Here is a 23,610-nt window from a genome sequence, read left to right on the forward strand (position 1 = left end):
TTTTTTTAAAGTTATTTGTTTTAACTTTAGTGTAGAAAACGAAGGGAAGTGAAAGGAAAACTGAGAGGAAATGGAAAGGAAAGAGCAGCGTGAGGTAAAGTTAGTGTGAAGAGGAAGCTCAATGGAAGAGGCAGAGGAGAGGAGTATAGCTCTACTCTTCTCTTTTTTTGTGTGTGAGGGGGGGGGGGGGTTTCACCAACTTGCTATCGGGTATGTGCATTCAACGTGATTAATCCGAATTCGCATTGCGTAAAGCTTATCAAAGTGGACGCGCTCCCTACCATTGCATTCAATCCTGATTAATCCGAATTCGTGTTGCGTAAAGCTTTCATCACTACTGCATGCCCAGACTTGCCAACTGGAGCGTAAGCAATCCAACATTAGGGGTTTAGCTCTGATACCACGATAAGAATGAACTTTGGATTATATGACTAACTCAACCCCAAAATCTAGTTCAAAGATTGAAGACCAACTTGCTATCGGGTATGTGCACTTAACCTGATTAATCCGAATTCGCATTGCGGAAAGCTTATCAAAGTAGACGTGCTTCCTACCATTGCATTCAATCCTGATTAATCTGAATTCGTGTTGCGTAAAGCTTTCATCACTAATGCATGTCCAGACTTGCCAACTGGAGTGTAAGCAATCCAACATTAGGGGCTTAGCTCTGATACCATGATAAGAATGAACTTTGGATTATATGACTAACTCAACCCCAAATTCTAGCTCAAAGATTGAAGATTGTCCAAGTTATATAAAGAGTTCAAAAATACACAATCATTTCTGATGTGATATTCTATCACAAACCAAACAAATTGTCTCACAATTATCCAAGAATCTATTCACAAAACTAGATTCAGATTTATAAAGAAAATAAACCACATTAAAAGCAAAATAAAACAAGATTGTTTATTAGGCTATATCGGCAGAGAAATATGTAGGATTCAAAATTTAGGCTTTTTTCACTTTTAGTCCGTACCAGAAACTATTTGCATTTGGTAGCGAAAAAAGAATATAAAATTTGTATAAATTTTGTACATATATACAAAAAATATATATTTTTCGACTACTATTTTGTGAGCGGCTATACAGTGTCATTTTCTCTTAAAATTTTTGGTTTCAACCTTGGAGATTGTTAGCATTGGACCTAATAATTTTTAAAGTTAGAGGTTCATATATATTATTTGTTGTAATTTTTACCGAATTTTTAGAATAAATTTATATCCACATCGGAAGTATTGAGTTCAAATGAACCGATATCACAACATTAGATCCGCCCATAAATATCGGGTGTGTATAAGTATTTATCTAGGAATCTGGAGACAGAAAAAAAAAGAAATAATTTTTTGATACAGTACGCAGTGTCATCTTTCATCACTTTCAAAAACAAAAAGGTAGGTAGATCATGCTTCGTGATTTTTTGCTTATCTTAATCACGAATTATTTAGAGGGTGTTTGGCTAAGCTTATAAGCTGGTCAAACTAGCTTATAAACAGTTTTTGGCTTATCTACGCATTTGGTAAAATTAAAAGGGCTTAAGTCAAGTGCTTATAAGCCAAAAATAAGTCAAAAGTCATAAGTTGGTCTCCCCCAACTTATCAAATTCAGCTTATAAGCATTTTAGGTTTGACCAAAATATTTATTATTTTATCCTTAAAATACTTCTTTTTAAAACAAAACCCCTCGTATAGTTTCACTCTCTCTCAGTTCTTCAAACCTAAGCAGCCTGTGCCTCTGCAAGTCTCCAGCCCGTTTCTGTCGGCAATTTGAGGTAATGAGATTCACTTGTCTTGTTCATATTGATATACATATGTGACTTGTACTGTTAGCCTCAAATATGATTCCTACTCTTTTAGTTGTATAATTTTACGTTGTATATACTTGATAAATAATGGAGTACATATTAAGTGCATATTTCTTCTCTACAAATAATGTATGCATTATTTAAGGTTTTTTCTTAACTTTTGTTAATTTACACTCCACCCGTTCTAATTTATGGTTGTATAGTTATCATAACATAAATTATATTTATAAAAAAAAAATTTACCTAATCATTTTTATAATTAAAATAACATGATAAATAGGTTATTTTTGTGTTTGAATCCATGTAGAATCTAAATTTTTGAAGAAAATGATGTTTTTAGTAGTGTAAATTGTTATAAAGTCATTTAAGTCATTTTAACATAAAAATAGTTTATCAACACTTTTAACTCAAACAGTTTCAGCTGCTTATTATTAATTTCAGCACTTTTATCCAAATACGTAACTGCTTATTTATTAAATCAGTTTCAACACTTAAAAGTGCTTTTCAGCAGCTAATGCTTATCAACTACTCTAAATCAGCTAAGCCAAACGGACTCTTATTGTATTGTCATCTTATCCTTTAATAAATGGGACATACAACTAATTTTAGGTAGACGTTTCTCTTTCCTTTTCATGAATAATGCATTTTCCTATCAACAAGAATGACGTGATTCGAAATAGTATAAGTTTTTTAAATGTAAAGCGAATATAAAATTTTCAATTTTTCTAAGAAATAGAGGATTTTAATGTGAAGTTGGTTCTTAATTTTCAGATCTTAAAAAAAATATAAAGCCATATGTAAAAGTTACATAAAAAATACTATACATTTTTGAAAACACATTGTGTAAGAAAATTTGACTTTTTAAACAACGACTGTGTCACGACCCGAATTTCCCACCGTAGGGACCGTGATGGCGTCTAACATTGTACTCGCTAGGCAAGCTAACGTTACAAATTATTTCACCTTTTTCCTTTATCTTTTAACAATTTACAAGTTAACAAAAGTAAATCAGCGAAATGAATGCGGAAGAACAGAATTTAACAGATTATCTTAATACAAATAACGAAATCGTAATAAAACGCCACCCAGAACTGGTGTCACAACTCACGGATGGTCTACGAATACTACAAACAATGGTCTGAACAAAGAAATATACATCTGTTTGTAAAGTAGATAAATAGAGAAGAAATAGGATAGAAGGGGGATGCTAGGGCCTACGGACACCTGCAGGACTACCTTGGGTCTCCACTGGACTGAAGGCAACCACCCAAGCTCTACTCACAAGGTCTGGCATCGAGATCTGCACAGAAAGTGCAGATTGCAGTATCAGTACAACCGACCACATGTACTGTAAGTGTCGAGTCTAACATCGGCGAAGTAGTGACGAGGCTAGGACACGACAACCAATATAAACTTGTGCAGTTAAACAATATCTAACAGAATAACAATAATAGAAGCTAAATAGAAATTAACCGGAAGGGGCAACATGCTATGGGGGTAACATAACAAGGAAACATAGAAATAACAAAAATGAAACAATTAAGGCACTTGAATCGATAACAGCAAATAATCACAACAAACAGAAAATGCACGGCATCACCCTTTGTGTTTTTACTCCCAATCATCACCATGCAATCAACAATAGAAATGTGCACGGCATTACCCTTCGTGCTTTATCTCTCTTCCTCACCATATGCATCAATATAAATGTAAGTGTGCACGGCATCACCCTTCGTGCTTTATCACTCTTTCCTCATCGTATGCATAAGTATGAATGTGCACGGCATCACCTTTCGTGCTTTATCACTCTTTCCTCACCCAAACAATAGAAACAATATATATCCTGGCAATGGAATCAAATATAACCAATATCGTTTTAACAGTTAAATTCACGAGTTTCAACTTGAATCAACACTCAACAATTACCCAATAACAAGAAAATATAACCAAACTTGTTCCACATGAAGAGTAACTAGCTTAAATATGAACAATACATGATAAGAGACATAATAGTTACAAGTATAAATCTCATTTGCATGTTATGAGTCTATGACCCAACAACAATGCATAGATACTCCTCACCACACCTATATGTCATACTCAACAATTTAACACGTAGCAAGTGAGACAACAACACATATTCCCTCAAGCTAAGGTTAGACCCAATACTTATCTCGATTCCACGGCCAAAATCAAGCCTCAAATATTGCTTTCCCTCTAGATTTCACCTCCAATTCACTTGTATATAGTCATAATTAACTCAATAACATCAATAAATGCTAAAGAACTCAATTCCAATGATTAATTATAGGTTTCCCAACATTGTTCCCAAAAAATCAAAAATCGACCCCGGACCCGCTTTGTCAAAACCTAAGTTCGGACCAAAACTCAATTATCCATTCACCCCAATCCTGATATGCAGTTGGTTTTGGAATTTAACCTCAATTTGAGGTCTAAATCCCCAAATTTCAAAATTCTCAAATTTCACCCAAAAACACCCAATTCCCATGAAAATCCCTAGATTTTGTGATGAAATCTTGTAAAAAGATGAAGTAGATTGAAAGAAATGAGTTAGAAATTGTTTACCTATGATTTGGAGAAAACACTTTTCTTTGGAAAATCGCCTATGGGAGCTTAGGGTTTGAAAATTTGAGAGAATGAGTTGAAATCCCGTCTGACACTCTTTCTGAACAGTCGCAGTTATCGCATTTGTGACCACAAATGTGAACATTACATCGCAATTGCGAAGAATATTCAGGCATACTATCATTGCAAATGCGAACATTTGTTCGCAATTGCGACCTGTTATTATCGCAAATGCGATAATGAACTTCGCAATTACGAAGGTCCCCTGTGCAACCTTTTTATCGCAAATGCGAAGGGTCTTTGCAAATGTGATACTCGCCTAACATTGTACTCGCTAGGCAAGCCAACGTTACAAATTATTTCACCTATTTCCTTTATCTTTTAACAATTTACAAGTAACAAAAGTAAATCAGCGGAATGAATGCTGAAGAACAAAATTTAACAGATTATCTTAATACAAAAAATAAAACCGTAATAAAACTCCACCCAGAACTGGTGTCACAACTCACAGATGGTCTACGAATACTAAACAATGGTTTGAACAAAGAAATATACATCTGTTTGTAAAGCGGATAAACAGAGAATAAATAGGATAGAAGGGGGACGCCAGGGCCTACGGATGCCTACAGAACTATATTGGGTCTCCACTGGACTGAAGGTAGCAACCCAAGCACTACTTTTAAGGTCCAGCATCGAGATCTGCACAGAAAGTATAGAGTGCAACATCAGTATAACCGACTCCATGTACTGGCAAGTATCGAGCCTAACCTCGACGAAGTGGTGGCGAGGCTAGGACACGACAACCAACATAAACCTATGCGGTTAAACAATATCTAACAGAATAACAATAATAGAAGCTAAATAGAAATTAATGATAAGGGGCAACATGCTCTGGGGTACCAGAATAAGGAAACATAGAAATAACGGAAATGAAACAATTAAGGCACTTGAACCGATAACAACAAATAATCACAACAAATAGAAAATGCACGGCATCACCCTTCGTGTTTTTACTCTCAATCCTCACCATGCAATCAATAATAAAAATATGTGCGGCATCACCATTCATGCTTTATCACTCTTCCTCACCATATGAATAATAGAAATGTGCACGTCATCACCCTTCGTGCTTTATCTCTCTTCCTCACCATATGCATCAATATAAATGTAAATGTGCACGGCATCACCCTTCGTGCTTTGTCACTCTTTCCTCACCATATACATAAGTATGAATGTGCACGACATCACCCTTCGTGCTTTATCACTCTTTTCTCACCCAAACAATAGAAACAATATATATCCCGGGAAGGGAATCAACTATAACCAATCTCGTTTCAATAGTTAAATTCACAATGTAAGTCTCAACTTGAATCAACACTCAACAATTACCCAATAACAAGAAAATATAACCAAACTTGTTCCACACGAAGAGTAACCAGCTCACGCACGAATAATACGTGATAAGAGACACAATAGTTACAAGTATAAAGCTCATTTGCGTGCTATGACCCAACAACAACGTATAGATACTCGTCACCACACCTATACATCGTACTCAGCAATTAAACACGTAGCAAGTAAGACAACAATACCTATTCTCTCAAGCTAAGGTTAGATCCAACACTTACCTCAATTCCACGTCCAAAATCAAGCCTCAAATATCGTTTTCCCTCTAGATTTCACCTCCAATTTTCACTTGTATCTAGTCATAATTAACTTAATAACATCAATAAATGCTAAAGAACTCAATTCCAATGCTTAATTATAGGTTTCCCAACATTTTTCCCAAAAAGTTAAAAATCGATCTCGGGCTCGCTTGGTCAAAACTCGAAGTTCAGACCAAAACCCGATTACCCATTCACCCCCGAGCCCGGATATACAATTGGTTTTGGAATCCGATCTCAATTTGAGGTCTAAATCACCAAATTTCGAAATTCCCAAAAACACCCAATTTCCCATGAAAATCCCTAGATTTTGTGATAAAATCTTGTAAAAAGATGAAGTAGATTGAATGAAATGAGTTAGAAATTGTTTACCTATGATTTGGGGAAGAACGTTTCTTTGGAAAATCACCTATGAGAGCTTAGGGTTTGAAAATTTGAGAGAATGAGTTGAAATCCCATCTAAAACTCTTTTTGAACAGTCGCAGTTATCGCATTCGCGATCAGTGGTTCGCAATTGCGAACCCCGCAAATGTTACATCGCAATTGCAAAGAATTTTTAGGCCTGCTATTATCGCAAATGTGAACATTTGTTCACAATTGCGACATGTTCTTATCGCAAATACGATGATGAACTTCGCAATTGCGAAGGTCCCTTTCCCAGCCTTTTTTATCGCAAATGCAAAGGGTCTTCGCAAATGCGATGCTCGCATTTGCGAGCCAACGCGAAGCCTGCAGACCTGAAACACACCAGCAATTTTTCTTAAGTCCAAAATATTTTGTGGCCTATCCAAAACTCACCCGAGCCCTCGGGGTACCAAACCAAACATGCACACAAGTCTAAAAACATCATACGGACTTGTTCGCGCGATCAAATCGCCAAAATAACACCTAGAACTACGAATTTAGCATCAAAATTAATGAAAATCTCAAGAACTCTTAAAGTTTCTATTTTCACAACCGAGGGTCCGAATTACGTCATACAAACTCCTCTTCTTACCAAATTTTACAGACATAACTTAATACCATATTAAATATATACCGGGCTCCGGAACCAAAATGCGAGCTCGATACCATCAAAATCAAGCATTTTAATTTCTAGAAACCATTATATTTTCAGTTAAACAATTTTCTTCAAAAATTCATTTCTCGGGCTAGGGAACTCGAAATTCAATTCCAGGCATACGCCCAAGTCCCATATTTTTCTACGGACCTTTAGGGATCATCAAATCACGGGTCCGGGCCCGTTTACCCAAAATATTGACCGAAGTCAACTTAATTCAATTTTCAAGGCAAATTTAGCATTTTCTCAAATTTTCACATAAAGGCTTTCCGGATATACGCCCGGACTGTGTATGCAAATCGAGGTAAGACAAAACGAGGTTTTTAAGGCCTCAGAACACATATTTGACTTCTAAAATAAGAGATGACCTTTTGGGTCATTACAAACTGTGTTATTTTGCTGGATGTACAAATGGAGAATAAATATCAATTGATTAGTTATGTCAACAAAATCCTAAGTTGCAAGGAAATATCTTATAAATAAATGGTAAATAAAATAAGAAAATGGATCAAATTTGTTGTAATCTTCTAAATTAAGCTATTTTTTATTTCGTTAAACTTTTTCTCTAATATTACATTACTAGTTTAGGAGAAAGTTTTTTATTTGACTCCTAAAAGAGCTCCAACATAAAGGTAATTAAGAATTATAGTCAAAACTTTGAGGGGTAAATTGGACCATTTTTTCAAAAATATTTAAAAAAATGAAATCCACTCATTACGCATTTAAGATCCACTAAGGACGCGCAAAGAAAAATATCAAAATAATTTACCTGCAGTAAGAATATGAATGAACAAAAAATACTTTGTTATCTAGGTAAAAGTGTTTACATTAACATAAAATAATCGAGATTATATGAGTGAGATTTGTAAAAGTGGTAGAGTACTTCGAGAGTCATGATGATATTATCGAAGAACATCTTTATCAGAATATTTTTGCTTCTCACTTCGGCCACTTAGCAATAATTTTTATGTGGACTTCCGGAAATTTGTTTCATGTAGCTTGATAAGGAAATTTTTGAGTCGTGGGTACAGGACTCTTTACATGTATGACCTATTGCTCATGCAATTTGGGGTCCTCATTTTGATTAACCGGTCGTGGAAGCTTTTACTCGAGATAGTGCTCTTCGCCCATTGAATATCGCTGATTTTGGTGATTATCAGTGGTGGTATATAATCAGTTTACGCACTAATAAAGATCATTATTTTGGGGCTCTTTTTCTATTATTTCTTTTTGTTATATCCTTTATAGCAAGTTGGTTACACCTACAATAAATGAAAACCGAGTGTTTTCTAGTTCAGAATTGTTGAATCTCATATGAATCATCATTTGTCAGGACTCTGGTAAATCAGAAGCGGATCCTGAATTTAAAATTTGTAGGTTCCTACAACGATTTTAAGTTTAATACAAATACAGGATCTAGGCAAAAATTATTGCGTTCATGAATTTGTAACCTCTGCACTTGATCCATCCCTAGAGTACGTGGAGGAATACTTGGTACAATAAACTATTATATATATATACTATTTTCTCGGCACATGCGTTGCACGTGTATGTCGAGTGATGGAATATATGATATTGTAAATAATATTAATATTATTTAGACAAAATCTTGAATAAATAATGAAAGAATAACGTACAAGTTTATGTGAGTGAGTGATCAATTAATGCGAATCATCATATAGTTATTTATTTATTGAGATCAAGATAATTGGATGTGTGTGTGAAATGATCATGATGCAAGAGATTTTTATGAAAACATAAATTAAGTGTAGGCTAGGCATTTCCAAAAAGCTATTTTTAGGATAGTAATTTCCCACATGGTACAAAATTGTTAAATACACACTGCCTACCAAAAAAATCAAAGCTATACCTTTTAATTTCTTTTAACACAAAACTGAACCAATAAAAAGAAATTTAAATGTTAGAGTAGAAGATTGAAGGAAAAGAAACATCAATATATTTGCAATGTTGGAAGGAAAGAAAAAGAAGAAGATTTTGGCAGAATATTAGTTCAAAAGCACACCCAACGGCTATAGTAAAAAAGCTTTTATATAAATGTATATGCTGATTTCAAAAGCAGCCAACGGCTATAGCAAATTAAAAAGATTGTTTACCAACAGAATTATGACAAGCCTCCGAAAAACACACCCTTTTTAAGTATTTACGATCATTATAAGATAATATTTGCATATAAATATTATTACACTAGTTAATTTACTCGCGCTTCGCGCGATTGTAACAGACATTTAAATTTATGAAATATATCATCTGATAATAAAGTGGAGATAGAACATATAAGTTTTAAGTAAAATGATAAATAAAAAATCGAGGTTTAATTATCCTCCATATGATAGACTTGGTAAAAGATATCTATAGTTGAACTAATTGAAACATACACTTGAAATGGAAACAACCACTCGAAAGTCCACTAAAATTTTGACTTTGAGAATTAATTGAGTCACTATCATATCATGATCATTTGAGGAAGTATACACAGAACAATCAAGTATAGCACAAATGAAATCTTAGTGCTTGTTGTATATGTTAGAATATACTATAAGCCATGCGTATTGTTATAGTATTCTTTATGAACAATTATTTATTTACTTGTTTAAATTCAATAAAGTTTTATTTTAAATAGATCATGTGTTGGTTTGTGCGTCCATTGCTTACATAGTAGATGATTTAGTGTATAGAGTTTAGCTTATACACGGAAGATTAAATCATCGGTTCTTGTAAGACATAAAAGTTAATGTTCACAATCTAATGATGGAATTGGACAAATCATCGGAATGATTGTAGCACAAGATTAAATATAATTTATCTTGATTATGGGAATGGTTTAATTCCAACTTCTTGTGCTAGTACATTTTGTATGTATTGAACGGATCAAGTAGAGATGAGTATTTTATACTGACTTTATAAAATAATTTCTCTAGTCCATTTAATGTACTTATACTCTTAATCCTGATATAATTATTATTAGCTGTGTATGTCACTTGTTGTTTTGATTTATTAAAAGGCGAGATTCTTTCGCGAGTCAATAAGCCTGGTAAATTGGATAACAATGATATATATTGGCGAAGTAATAATTAGTTGATGGAATACATGTCTCGATTTTAAGATTGATGATACTCCTTTATGAAAGCTTATAAGTTTTCATGTGCAAACCCGGCCGGTGGATTTTGTATCCGACACATGAAATAAGTTAAGTGTAAGTCTAAAAGTAGTAATCAATAAATTGAATAGTCAGTAATTTAATTTGATTGATTAGTATCTGAATCTTAACATGGGGAGTTAAATAAGGTTTTATGGAAGAATTTCGAATTTGAACTAAGGAGTGCAATTACGAATTTTTAGTGGAATAATTCGTAATTTATTATGATGGAAATTAATTTCAGAATTTCGAAATTAATATCATAATAGGAAGCCTTGTTAATTAAATTCTGTGGTCCCTACTGTGCCTAAATAATAGAAAATAGTGGAAATTATTACTTAGTGGGAAAGAAACGTGGAAACCGTCCCTTAGTGGGAGAAGGAAACCTAACATGTTTTGAAAACGGTTTTGACCTAAAACGCAGCTATATATATGGATATAAGGGCTGGACGTTTTTGACACGATTATGACTGCGGTTTCTACTAGAATTTTGCCCACCCAAAATTCTCTATTTTCGGTTATTGTTTGGGTAACACAATAGAAGACTTGGAAATCTGCTGGTGTGTTTTCAACTGAGGAACTGGAGAACGACATAGATTTTTTGTGTTTACGCTTCAAGAGGTAATCCTAAAATCTCTATACGTGCTAGTTGTTTAGATTACACGTGAATAAGATTTTGTTATTGCTTCCGCTCTGGTATATATATTCCTACAATTGGTATCAGAGCCTACTCACGTCTAATTAAATAATTAGGATAAACCATAAGGATTAATATCATGTTCTATATGCAAGTTTTGAATTACATGCAAAGTTTGTTTTTCTGAAAACCTGCACTGTTTTTTTTTTGTGTGATTATCTGTTATGGATTGTGTTGATTATTCTGAAAACTTGATGTATCCTTTTAATATTGGTGATATTGAGTTAGAATAATCTGAAAGTTGAATTTTATCATGTAAAACAGAAAAACAAGTTTTGCCGAATTAGGGCAGAAAATCGGAGGTCAAAAAGGTGACGGACTCCGATTGACCTGAAACTTGGCAGGTCCATGCGAAACGGCCCAGTGAGCAGTACTCATGAGTCATGAGTGAAGTCGTTTTTTGGGCTTTTGGGGTCGTTTAGATGGTGTTTTTGCTGTTTTTCTAAAATTCTGAATTTTTTTTGTTATTTTTAATTCCAGTAATTGTGGGGATCAATTCCCTTGGTCCCCGGGTTTAAAAAATTAGTGATATAATATTTTTACACGTTGACGTAGGTCTTCTTCCATATCAGATAAAAATATTATGAATAATCACTATGTTATACTAGTCAATGATTATTTGTATTTACTCTCCATCTGAGTATGCATGTTGGTTCAATGGGACTAATATATGTTGAATGTTGATATTCACTTGGCTTAAACTAACAGTTTACTCTCCATCTGAGTATGACCTGTTTAAGTTTATGGAGTGAAAATCTGTCATTATATATGTATATTGCAAGAATAGCTTCTTTCCCATCGAAATTTGTTGTTCAAGGTGCATAGATTGTATATATATAATGTGTTTTGAATTTTAATGTTCATAATACAAACTGATTTGATCTATTTAAATATTTAATGTCTCCCAGATTGACAATGACTGCTTTCAATCCCCTTACTGCCATTCTTACCCAAAACAAACTTGAGGGTCCAAATTATGTTGATTGGAAACGAAATTTGGATATTGTTCTAATTGCTGAAGAGTACAAATTTGTGCTCGATGAGGTGTGTCCAGAAAAACCTGGAGATGATGCCACAGATGATGAACAGAAGGCTTACCAGAAATGGATTAAGGCTGATGAGATGGCGCGGTGTTACATTTTGGCATCCATGTCGAATGTTCTGCAACATCAGCATCAGTCGATGGAGTCTGCTTATGACATTCTGGAAAATCTCAAAGAAATGTTCGGAGTTCAGAATCGTGCAGCTAAGCAGACTGCCATGAAAGCCCTTATGAATACCAAAATGGTTGAAGGTTCATCGGTCAGGGACCATGTTCTGAAGATGATGAGTCTTCTGAATGAACTGGAGGTCCTTGGAGCTAACATTGATAAGGACACGTAGGTTGAAATGATCCTGCAGACTTTGCCTTACAGTTTTCAGCAATTTTGCCTGAATTATAACATGAACAAAATGGATTTGTTCCTTACGAAATTGTTGAATGAGCTGCAGTCGGCAGAGACTATTATCAAGTCCCAAGCTCCTCCTGTGGCATTGAATTTTGAGGCAGGTTCTTCTTCTAAGCCGAGAGGCGGGCAGAAAAAGAAAAAAGCTCAAAAACCCTCTGTTGGTGGCGTGACTGCTGGTGTGAAAAAGGCTAAGGGCAAGTGTTATCACTGCAAGCAGCCCGGGTATCATAAGAAGCAGTGTCCAACTTATCTGGCCAAGCTGAAAAATAAACCAGGTGATTTACATCTACTTGTCGTTGAAACATTTTTAGCGGCTGTTTCTACCATGTCATGGTGTGTAGATTCGGGAGCCACTAATCATATCTGCACTTATTTGTAGGGGTTTCAGGTAACGCGGCGGCTAAGTAGAGGAGAAATCAATGTTTATCAAGCAGACGGTTCAGCAACCCCAGCTTTAGCATTAGGAAATATTAGTATTTCGTTTGGTAGTGGTAGAGTTTTAGCTTTAAAAGACATATTATATGTACCTTCCGTTAGAAGGAATTTGATTTTGGTTTCTAGCGCTATGAGAGATGGTTATGATTTTAATTGTCATGACGTTGATAAATGTGTTATTACTCATAATAAACGTTATCTCTCTTCGGCTACATTAATTAATGATCTTTTTGTTGTCGACTCTATTCCTAAACTGTTACCACCTAAAGAACTGAATAATGTTGATTTACCTAGTAAGAGAAAACGTTCTTCTGAATTGAGTAAAACATATTTATGGCACTTGCGATTGGGTCATATAAATCTAAACAGAATTTCCAGGTTGGTCAAGGATGGACCTTTAAGTTCATTGAAAGTGGAGGCACTACCAACTTGTGAATCTTGTTTAGAAGGAAAAATGACAAAACGAAATTTCCCCTCAAAAGGAAATCGGGCAAGTGATAAATTAGAGTTAATTCATTATGATTTGTGTGGTCCAATGAATGTCCAAGCAAGAGGTGGTTTTGAGTATTTTGTGACTTTCATAGATGATTACTCAAAATATGGATATATTTAATTGTTGCGTCGAAATCTGAATGTTTTGGAAAGTTCAAAGAATTCAAGACTGAGACTGAAAAGCGACATAATAAACATATCAAGACACTACGATCTGATCGTGGTGGGGAGTACCTCTCTACGGACTTCATTGGTTATTTATCAGAATGTGGAATTACATCTCAATTATCTGCACCTGGAACTCCATAATAAAATGGTGTAGCTGAAAGAAGAAATAGGACTCTTATGGAAATGGTTAGATCAATGATGAGTTATTCCGATTTGCCTTCGTCTTTTTGGGGACATGCCTTAGAAACAACGAATTATGTTCTGAACTTAGTTCCTTCAAAGTCAGTACCCTTGACTCCTACAGAATTGTGGCCTGGGCGCAAGCCTAGTCTGCGGCATATTCGAGTTTGGGGTTGTCTGGAACATGTGCTAAAGGGGAAAACGGATAAATTGGAGGCAAGAACGGATGTATGCGTGTTTATAGGTTATCCAAAAGGGATGAAAGGTGGTTTATTCTATTGTCCTAAAGAGAAAAAGGTAATTGTTAGCACAAATGCCAAGTTTCTAGAAGAGGGCTATTTGATGAACCATGTTCCTAGAAGTAAACTCGTTTTACAGGAACTTAGCAAAGGAATGGAAACTCAGTCATCTGAAAATCAAAACGACCATATCCAAACCCCGGAAGTCAATTTTGACATACCATTGCACTTTAGTAGTGGGAGAAATGTCAATATACTTAATGTCCCACAAGAACAAGTGCCCGCAGTCATACTACCACAAAGTAGTGGGAGTCATGTTGAGCAGACTGCACAACAGGAAGAAGTCGTTGATATCCCTGTGGATAGCATGAAGACTCAAGTTCCTGATGATGTTGTGGTTCAACCATAAAATCAAAGTGAAGTAGTTGCAACTGATGTAGTGCGTAGTCGTAGTGGGAGAGAAATAAGATAGCCAGTTCGTTATACGCTCTTAGGAGAATCATATGATAGGATCCCTGAGGAGCCTACCTCCGAATCTGTCAATTACGACCAAGCACTACATGATAAGGATGCCGATAAGTGGGTTGCTGCTATGAAATCAGAGATGGAGTCTATGTACTCTAATCAGGTCTGAGATCTTATAGAACCAACTGATGGGGTTAAACCTATTGGATGCAAATAGATCTATAAGAAAAATAGAGGTGTAGATGGAAAAGTACAAACTTTTAAAGCAAGGCTTGTAGCGAAAGAGTTTACTCAGAAAGAAGGGATCGACTATGAGGAAACCTTCTCACCGGTAGCCATGCTTAAGTCTATAAGGATTCTCTTATCCATTGCTGCTCATTATGATTATGATATTTGGCAAATGGATGTCAAGACAGCTTTCCTTAATGAAAGTCTTGATGGGTGCATCTATATGATGCAACCAGACGGTTTTATGGAAAGTGGCAAAGAGCACATGTTGTGTAAGCTTAAAAGGTCCATTTATAGACTAAAACAGGCATCTAGGACATGGAACACTTGTTTTGATAAGGCGATTAAAACTTTTGGTTTTGATCAGTGTCTTAACGAATCTTGTGTATACAAAAGTTGGATGGGGACAAAGTGGCATTTTTGATCTTATATGTAGATGACATACTGCTCATAGGAAATAATGTGGGCATGTTGAATTCAGTTAAGCAGTGGTTGTCCACACATTTTGATATGAAAGATTTGGGAGAAGCGGCTCATATCCTTGGGATCAAACTCTTGCGAGATCGCAAGAAAAGGATATTAGGCTTGTCCCAAGGTCTTTATATTGATACAATACTCTCCAGGTTTAGCATGCATGATTCCAAGAAAGGATTCCTTCCTTTCAGACATGGAATTTCTCTATCTAAAGATCAGTCTCCTAAGACTGATGAAGAGATAGAAAAGATGAAGGCGGTCCCTTATGCATCAGCTGTGGGGAGCCTCATGTATGCTATGTTATGCACTAGGCCTGATATCTGCTTTGCCGTTGGCGTTGTTAGCAGATTTCAGTCTAATCCTGGGAAAGAGCATTGGACGGTGGTTAAACATATAATCAAGTACCTGAAAAGGACTAGGGATTACATGTTGATCTACCATTCGGATGACCGGTACCTATTGGGTATACTAATTCGGATTTCAAATCAGACAGAGATTCTAGAAAGTCTACCTCAGGTAATGTGTTTACTCTTGGAGGTGGAGCCATAAGTTGGAGGAGTATCAAGCAAACTTGTGTTACTGATTCCACCATGGAAGCCGAATATGTGGAAGCCTCTGAGGCAGCCAAAAAGGCAGTTTGGCTCGGTAACTTCCTGAGAGAGTTGGGTGTGGTTCCTTCGATTCAAGCGCCAATTACGCTTTTCTGTGATAATAGTGGTGCGGTTGCAAATTCAAAGGAGCCACGAAGCCATAAGAGGGCAAAGCACATTGAGCGTAAATATCATTTAATTCGTGATATAGTGCAGAGAGGGGATGTAGTGGTCACCAAGATTGCGTCAGAGAACAACTTGGCAGATCCGTTTACTAAGAGCTTACCACAGAAGACTTTTGATAAGCATGTAGAAGGAATGGGTGTCAAAATTGTAGACGCATGGTTATTAGTCTAAGTGGGAGATTGTTAGAATATACTATAAGCCATGCGTATTGTTATAGTATTCTTTATGAACAATTATTTATTTACTTGTTTAAATTCAATAAAGTTTCATTTTAAATAGATCATGTGTTGGTTTGTGCGTCCATTGCTTACATAGTAGATGATTTAGTGTATAGAGTTTAGCTTATACACGGAAGATTAAATCATCGGTTCTTGTAAGACATAAAAGTTAATGTTCACAATCTAATGATGGAATTGGACAAATCATCGGAATGATTGTAGCACAAGATTAAATATAATTTATCTTGATTATGGGAATGGTTTAATTCCAACTTCTTGTGCTAGTACATTTTGTATGTATTGAACGGATCAAGTAGAGATGAGTATTTTATACTGACTTTATAAAGTACTTTCTCTAGTCCATTTAATGTATTTATACTCTTAATCCTGATATAATTATTATTAACTGTGTATGTCACTTGTTGTTTTGATTTATTAAAAAGCGAGATTCTTTCGCGAGTCAATAAGCCTGGTAAATTGGATAACAATGATATACATTGGCGAAGTAATAATTAGTTGATGGAATCCATGTCTCGATTTTGAGATTGATGATACTCCTTTATGAAAGCTTATAAGTTTTCATGTGTAAACCCGGCCGGTGGATTTTGTATCCGACACATGAAATAAGTTAAGTGTAAGTCTAAAGGAAGTAATCAATAAATTAAATAGTCAGTAATTTAATTTGATTGATTAGTATCTGAATCTTAACATGGGGAGTTAAATAAGGTTTTATGGAAGAATTTCGAAATTGAACTAAGGAGTGCAATTACGAATTTTTAGTGGAATAATTCGTAATTTATTATGATGGAAATTAGTTTCAGAATTTCGAAATTAATATCATAATAGGAAGCCTTGTTAATTAAATTCTGTGGTCCCTACTGTGCCTAAATAATAGAAAATAGTGGAAACTGTTACTTAGTGGGAAAGAAAACGTGGAAACCGTCCCTTAGTGGGAGAAGGAAACCTAACAGGTTTTGAAAACGGTTTTGACCTAAAACGCAGCTATATATATGGATATAAGGGCTGGACATTTTGGACACGATTATGACTGCGGTTTCTACTAGTTTTGCCCACCCAAAATTCTCTATTTTCGGTTATTGTTTGGGTAACACAGTAGAAGACTGTGGAAATCTGCTGGTGTGTTTTCAACTGAGGAACTGGAGAACGACATAGATTTGTTGTGTTTACGCTTCAAGAGGTAATCCTAAAATCTCCATACGTGCTAGTTGTTTAGATTACACGTGAATAAGATTCTGTTATTGCTTCCGCTGTGGTATATATATTCCTACAGTATAATCTCTCAACATCTCTCTAACAAAATCGACAAAAGGAGGTAATGCACTTGCAACGAATATAAGAGCGACAAATTTTTTCCTCTTGCTCAATGAGTTGAACGTTTATCACAAATAGAAATCATAAAAATTACATATTCTTTTTGAGAGTGTAAATTAAAGAATGATATACTAAATTGATTTTTAAAAAAAAAAGGATGGTACACCTTTGTTTGGATCATGGGATGATTATAAGCTTTTCACAACACCTTCCTCACTTCAATACTAATTCGAATTTGTTTCAATTGCAATATATATGAATTTTCTTTTAACAAAAGTTACAAGACTTCATCGTTTTCTTGTCAGACTTTTTATAAGTTCTTTATAGTCTGCAGGACTATTCCCCATTTGGCCATGTCTCACATTAGCAACTGTCATTGTTGCTTTGGAGGGTTATTATTTGAATGTTCAGCTGTAACCCTGCATAAAAATAATAGTTATATCATTAGTAAGTTGCAGTAGCATCATACATGCAAGACTACAATATAGATATGCTTTATATCCATCTCGAAATATCAAGCCGAAAACCAAGAGATATTGAGTGCAGAACATTCAACTCCAAAACTAATAAGATAGAGAAAAATTAGCAGGAAGGAGTTCTCAATCAGCATATCCAATTTAGGAAAAACCTTATCAGAATATTAAAGGTGTACCTTTTGTACTTGAATAAACTTATCAAGTACTGTACAAATTGGATAAAAAATTAAAGCAAGCAAAGGAATCATGAAGCTAAAAGATATCATACTCGAGTTTTTTCCCCTTTAAATCCTCTAAACTTTTAGGTTCAACTCATTTTTAACATGGAACTAATATAAGCCTTATATATAAATGGAGCTACTAATAATTTCTCACTCGCTATGAACAGAGCACAAGTTCGACAGAGGTCTAAAAGTATGCAAGTAAACTAACATAAAACCTATGAGATGTATGATTAGAGAGAAAGCTTCCATGCCATTAAATAGATGACTAAATGTAGACATATTAACAATGTCACTACTACTGCCAAAATAAACTCGAAACACCATGAACAAAGTGAGGAAACAAACATAGATTAGAACAAAATCATGTCCAGAGGAAATCCAAAAGAGATAAATAAATAAATAAATAAAAATGGTTGGTTATTTGATGATGGTGACATAGCTTGAGAAATAGACTGAAAAATATATTTTGCTACGTGTCTACAGAGGCTTCTATACTACTTCTGCAGATCATAAGAAACCAATTCCTTCTCCCACTCTAAGTATCTGATCTATTATCTTTGAAACCCGCTTTGGATTTTTTCTGACCCACCCCTCTCCCCTCCCCTCCACTTCATCTCTTTCTTTCAATTTTTTCTTTATTCATTCAACTTCTCTATAATTAGTCACTACTTGAATTTTTGCCTTAAGAAAGAAAGGGAAAGAGGACTATAATTCTTAACTGGTGGTGCTTTCAATCTTTTCAACAATTAAATATAGTAATCTGATTATCTAAGTTTTTCTTTTTTCAGTCCGTCTCTTGCAAATAACACTGTCAAGAAAATATTGGAAAGCCAAATAGGAAGGAAGAAGAAGATATAAAAGTTTCACCTGAATCTATATGGTTGGACTCATACTGTGCCAAAAGCTAATTCCACTTTCAAGATAAACACTGTGAAATCGGATAGAACGGGAAAAGGCAATGGTCAAAGTTTTTCACTGGAGTCCACATGCTTGGACTCTTTACTCTGCCAAAACCTGATATAAAAAGTAAAAAAAATATTAATACAGAGATACATGAAATAAACACCAATCAAGTATGAAAAAGTTGTACCAATCTGAATAGCATAATAATGATAGTGTCAAATTCTAATACGCATAAACCACATTCCTATAAATTAACACAACTTGAACTATAAATACAAAGAATAAATAATCAAAGAGAAAAAGCAAATATTAGAGTGATACCAGACCAAAAAAAGTTAGGAAAATGCAGAATTATACCAAAGATGGAAGATAGAATATTGTTCTTTTTCAAAACATAAACTCGTAATTAGAATACCTAAAAAGCAAGAAACTTTGTAACGATATCTTAGGAAAGATCCATTCACAAATATGTAATGATTGACAGGTATAAATATTTTAATGCTAACAAAGATATGCAAGACGCAGCAAAAAATATATACCAACCAATAGAGAAAACAAAAAGCTATTACCAAGTGCCCTTTACCAGACTCTCATGCCCCTTTGATCATGTTGGGAAGTGATGAAAAACTGAAACTTCTAAAATCCCTATATATTACAACCAAAACCTCAAAAGTCAAGTAATAGACTTGAACTACAAAAGAACACATTAAAAACTAATCAAAATAATGGGAAATAAAAACGAATAAATATGGAAGTAATTATGTTATGAATGAGTTTAAGGGGAGGAAAGAACGTACGTATATTACTTATTTAGATTGGACACAACTATTTAGAGAAGTCATATCAAATTAGTTTTTCTTCTTTTAAATAATAAATTAATACATCCTAAAAATAGAACAAAGACAAATATTTGAGAATAAAATAAATAGAGATCCTGGCTTAGAAGAGGTGTCACGTCACCTCTCTCTCTATCTATATATATATATGAGAGAGATGGGAAACACTTCAAAAGTTGGAAAATAAGCACATAATGTATTTTCGTTTGAAAAGCACATAAATTTGTATATACAACCAACATATAAACCGTAAGAAAAAGTTATCAAATTTGGTGAGTAAAGTTTCAAGCTTTTCAATCACAATTGTCAAAATTCAGCCACGAAAAAAGTTAAAACACTTATTCCGGGTATCCTAATTGACTAATACATATGATTAGCTACATGATACTAATATAATCCAAACCAAAAAAATTATATCAACTTTTATGGAATTAACCAAATGAAGGACAAACTCAATGAAAAGAGCAGGGCACCAGTCTACCTTATTGCTTTCGTTGTAAAACTTTGACACAAATCAATACCATTTCTCGTTTACCACTAAAGAAAATAAAAGAACATGGGCAAAAGAATCAGCAAATTAATGTGTTTGTCTATTTTCCATCTAAAAAAACGTATTGATTGGATATAATTAAGTTCTAACGATTATGTAAAGAAACATATTATAAATTTACTAAGATGGTACAAACGTCGAGTGTGAATATATTTTAACAATAAAATATTTATCATTAAGATAGCTAATATTGGTCTAGAAACTTACCAAATTCGTAAGTTTATGTTAGTGTCTCAGTAAAAAGATTCGGATAGTAGGCACAATAATTAAGTAGAAGTAGATCTTAATAAAAAAAGTAACTTAGAAGAGAAAGGGAGAAGAAAGACATTACCAACAAATGATAATAATGGTTAATCTTTTCCTGGAATAGGACGAGTCTCTTTCACTTTGTGGTCGAATCAGCAAGAAAGTGAAGTCAAACTACCAAAATTTTGAACCTTTGGAGAGGACATATACCAGAAACACAATCCAATATCAAGAGAGCAGAAAGTAAAAGAATATCAGATTTGAAAGAGACATTTCGGTCCAGAAATTTTAGAAGAAATTAACTTTTTGTATTTGATAGATTTTAAAAAAACAAAAAAGCTACCAGGATTCTTCTTCTTCTTCTTCTTCTTCTTCTTCTTCTTCTTCTTCTTCTTCTTCTTCTTCTTCTTCTTCTTAATTTACCAACTTAAATGGGAACTTTTGAATTCCGATTCAGATGATGGTTGCTGCAATTCTGACAGTGAGATAGATAGATTTCTAGAGATTGGAGTCAAAAGAAAAGGGTTGTTCGAACTTAGAAGAAAGAAATATATGAAACAAAACAGAAACAACTTTTTTTCCTTCATAGTAGAGAGAGAAGAGGGATCATCGTTTTGAATTATCGTAAGGAAGAAGAAAGACCTTGTTAAAAATTGTAGGGTTACGGCTGGCGGTGAAAAAAAGAGGAAACGTTTGGGTTTTTCTAATAAATTAACTGTGGTTTTTGTCTTAGGTAAATGAGAATAAATTAGAGAAAACTCCAAAAAATTGTGAAAAAAGACAAAGACAATCCCTATTCATCAAGGCCTGCCACGTCACCAGGTCAATGGGCCTCAATAGTCTCCCAAAGTTATGGCGTAAGACAAGACTTAACTACCTCCTAACCTACAATCCTAATACTCGACCTCCACATATTCCTATTAAGTGCCATGTCCTCGAAAATCTGAAGCATCACCATATCCTGCCTAATCACCTCCCCCAATACTTCTTAGGTCGCCCTCTACCTCTTCTCGAGCCCTCCACCACCAGCCGTTTGCACCTCCTTACCGGAGCATATGGGCTTCTCCTCTGAACGTGCTCGAACCACCTGAGCCTTGCTTCCCGCATCTTGTCATCAATGGGAGCCACGCACACATTCTCCCGAATATCATCATTCCTAATCTTATCCATCCTACTATGCCCGCACATCCACTTCAACATCCTCATTTCTGCTACCTTCATCTTCTGGATATGTGATTTCTTAACCGGCAAACACTCAGCCCTATACATCATGGCCGGTCTAACCACCGCTTTATAGAACTTACCTTTGAGTATCAGTGGCACTCTCTTGTCACACAATACTCCAGATGCTAACCTCCACTTCATCCATCCTACCCCGATTGGGTGTGTAATATCCTCGTCGATCTCCCCTCCCCTATGGATAACCGACCCAAGGTACTTGAAGCTGTCTCTACTCGGGATGACCTGTGATTCAAGCCTCACATCCACGCCCACTTCCCTCTGCTCAGCACTGAACTTACACTCCAGGTATTTCGTCTTTGTCCTGCTAAGCTTGAAACCATTATATTCAAGAGCTTGTCTCCAAACCTCCAGCCTCTCGTTAACACCGGTTCGCGACTCATCAATCAGAACTATGTCATCGGCGAATAGCATGCACCATGGCACATCCCCTTGAATGTGATGTGTTAACGCGTCCATCACCAGGGCGAATAGGAACGGACTGAGCGCAGAACCTTGGTGTAACCCCATAACAACCAGAAAATCCTCAGAGTCGCCTCCTACTGTCCTAACCCGTGTCTTTTTCCCATCATACATATCCTTAATCGCCATAATGTAGGGAACCGACACACCTTTTGCCTTCAAGCTTCTCCATAGAACTTCTCTAGGAACCTTGTCATACGATTTTCTAGGTCAATAAACACTAAAGAAGTAGCCTAAAAGAGATAAAAATTAATTTGTAAACTCATGGTCTTGAGATAATTCATGCCGTGAAACTTTTAAAGGCATCCTTAATATTGGCCATTGAAATATAATTCTTATTCTAGTATTTTATCTCTAGGAATAATATCAAATTTTATGTAATAGCAAAAGTGAGATTTAACAAATTTATTGATCTCAAGAGCATATAATGAATGATAGTGGACGTAGTACGCTTTGATTAGTTTCATCTTTTGTATATCTTCTGTCGTAACACAATTAATTTTTTTTTATTTATGGTTTTATCATCATTAATCCCTATCAACAAACAAAAAGTTCTCTATTGCAGACAAAAATCCAACACAACTTTTAGTTTTCTCTTTCTTTATATATATATATAGAGAGAGTAGTAGTTTGTATTTTATGATATTATGTTAAGCAAAAATAAAATAAAGAGAAGAAAGAATCCTCCTCACATAAACAAAAAAAAAAAAAATACTTGTAAAACCTCAAAAATTGAGAATACTTCGCACACAAAATAAATGAAAGGACCATAATAATACCTAAAATGTGGAGGGAAATTGGGATAAGATGGAAACATATTCATCTAATAGAAATTTTCGTCTATAAAGTTAAACATCTAGTGGCGTGAATATGTGTGTGAATAAATGTATACTACTTATTTAAGATATAAATATAAAGTACACAAGATCTGACAAAGCAAAATATGAATTGCCTTCTCAAATGTAAATACCTTTTCAATGTTGATTTACCTTTTACAATAATCAAGCATTAATTTATTCTATTTTTCTCTATTAAAACAATAAAACCTTCAATTCACGATGTGATGGACATCGTATTTGCGTTCTCAAGAACTTCATTGATACGACGTTCTCCTAAAATCAAATCCAATTCAAATTAATGATGAGTGTATATAAGCAGGAGATCTAAACTTGTATATGACTGTCATTTACAATATATATATATATATATATATATATATATATATATATATATATATATATATATATATAT

At 34.7% G+C, this 23,610-nt stretch overlaps 2 protein-coding genes across 2 annotated transcripts in view; one reads left to right on the top strand and one right to left on the bottom strand.

The window, feature by feature from the left end:
* LOC104237899 (disease resistance protein At4g27190-like) overlaps positions 1-23,610 on the top strand; it is a 66,134-nt gene that overhangs the window by 22,568 nt on the left and 19,956 nt on the right. The window lies entirely within an intron of this gene.
* On the bottom strand, positions 19,123-22,488 carry LOC138882637 (uncharacterized). Its single transcript, XM_070163242.1, has 3 exons — positions 22,392-22,488; positions 21,706-22,289; positions 19,123-19,137 (listed from the first exon to the last, which is right to left on the bottom strand). Exons 1-3 carry the CDS (start codon positions 22,486-22,488, stop codon positions 19,123-19,125), a joined length of 696 nt encoding a protein of 231 aa, XP_070019343.1.

This window comes from Nicotiana sylvestris, chromosome 12, assembly GCF_000393655.2.
Source record: "Nicotiana sylvestris chromosome 12, ASM39365v2, whole genome shotgun sequence".
NCBI classification, from domain to species: Eukaryota; Viridiplantae; Streptophyta; class Magnoliopsida; order Solanales; family Solanaceae; genus Nicotiana; species Nicotiana sylvestris.

Excerpts from the sequence above, each read along its gene's own strand:
- LOC138882637 (XM_070163242.1), bottom strand. The coding sequence starts at position 22,488 with ATGGCGATTAAGGATATGTATGATGGGAAAAAGACACGGGTTAGGACA. Across the intron at positions 22,290-22,391 it reads TGTTATGGGGTTACACCAAG|TTCTGATTGATGAGTCGCGA; the intron begins GTTCTGCGCTCA and ends CCGATGACATAG.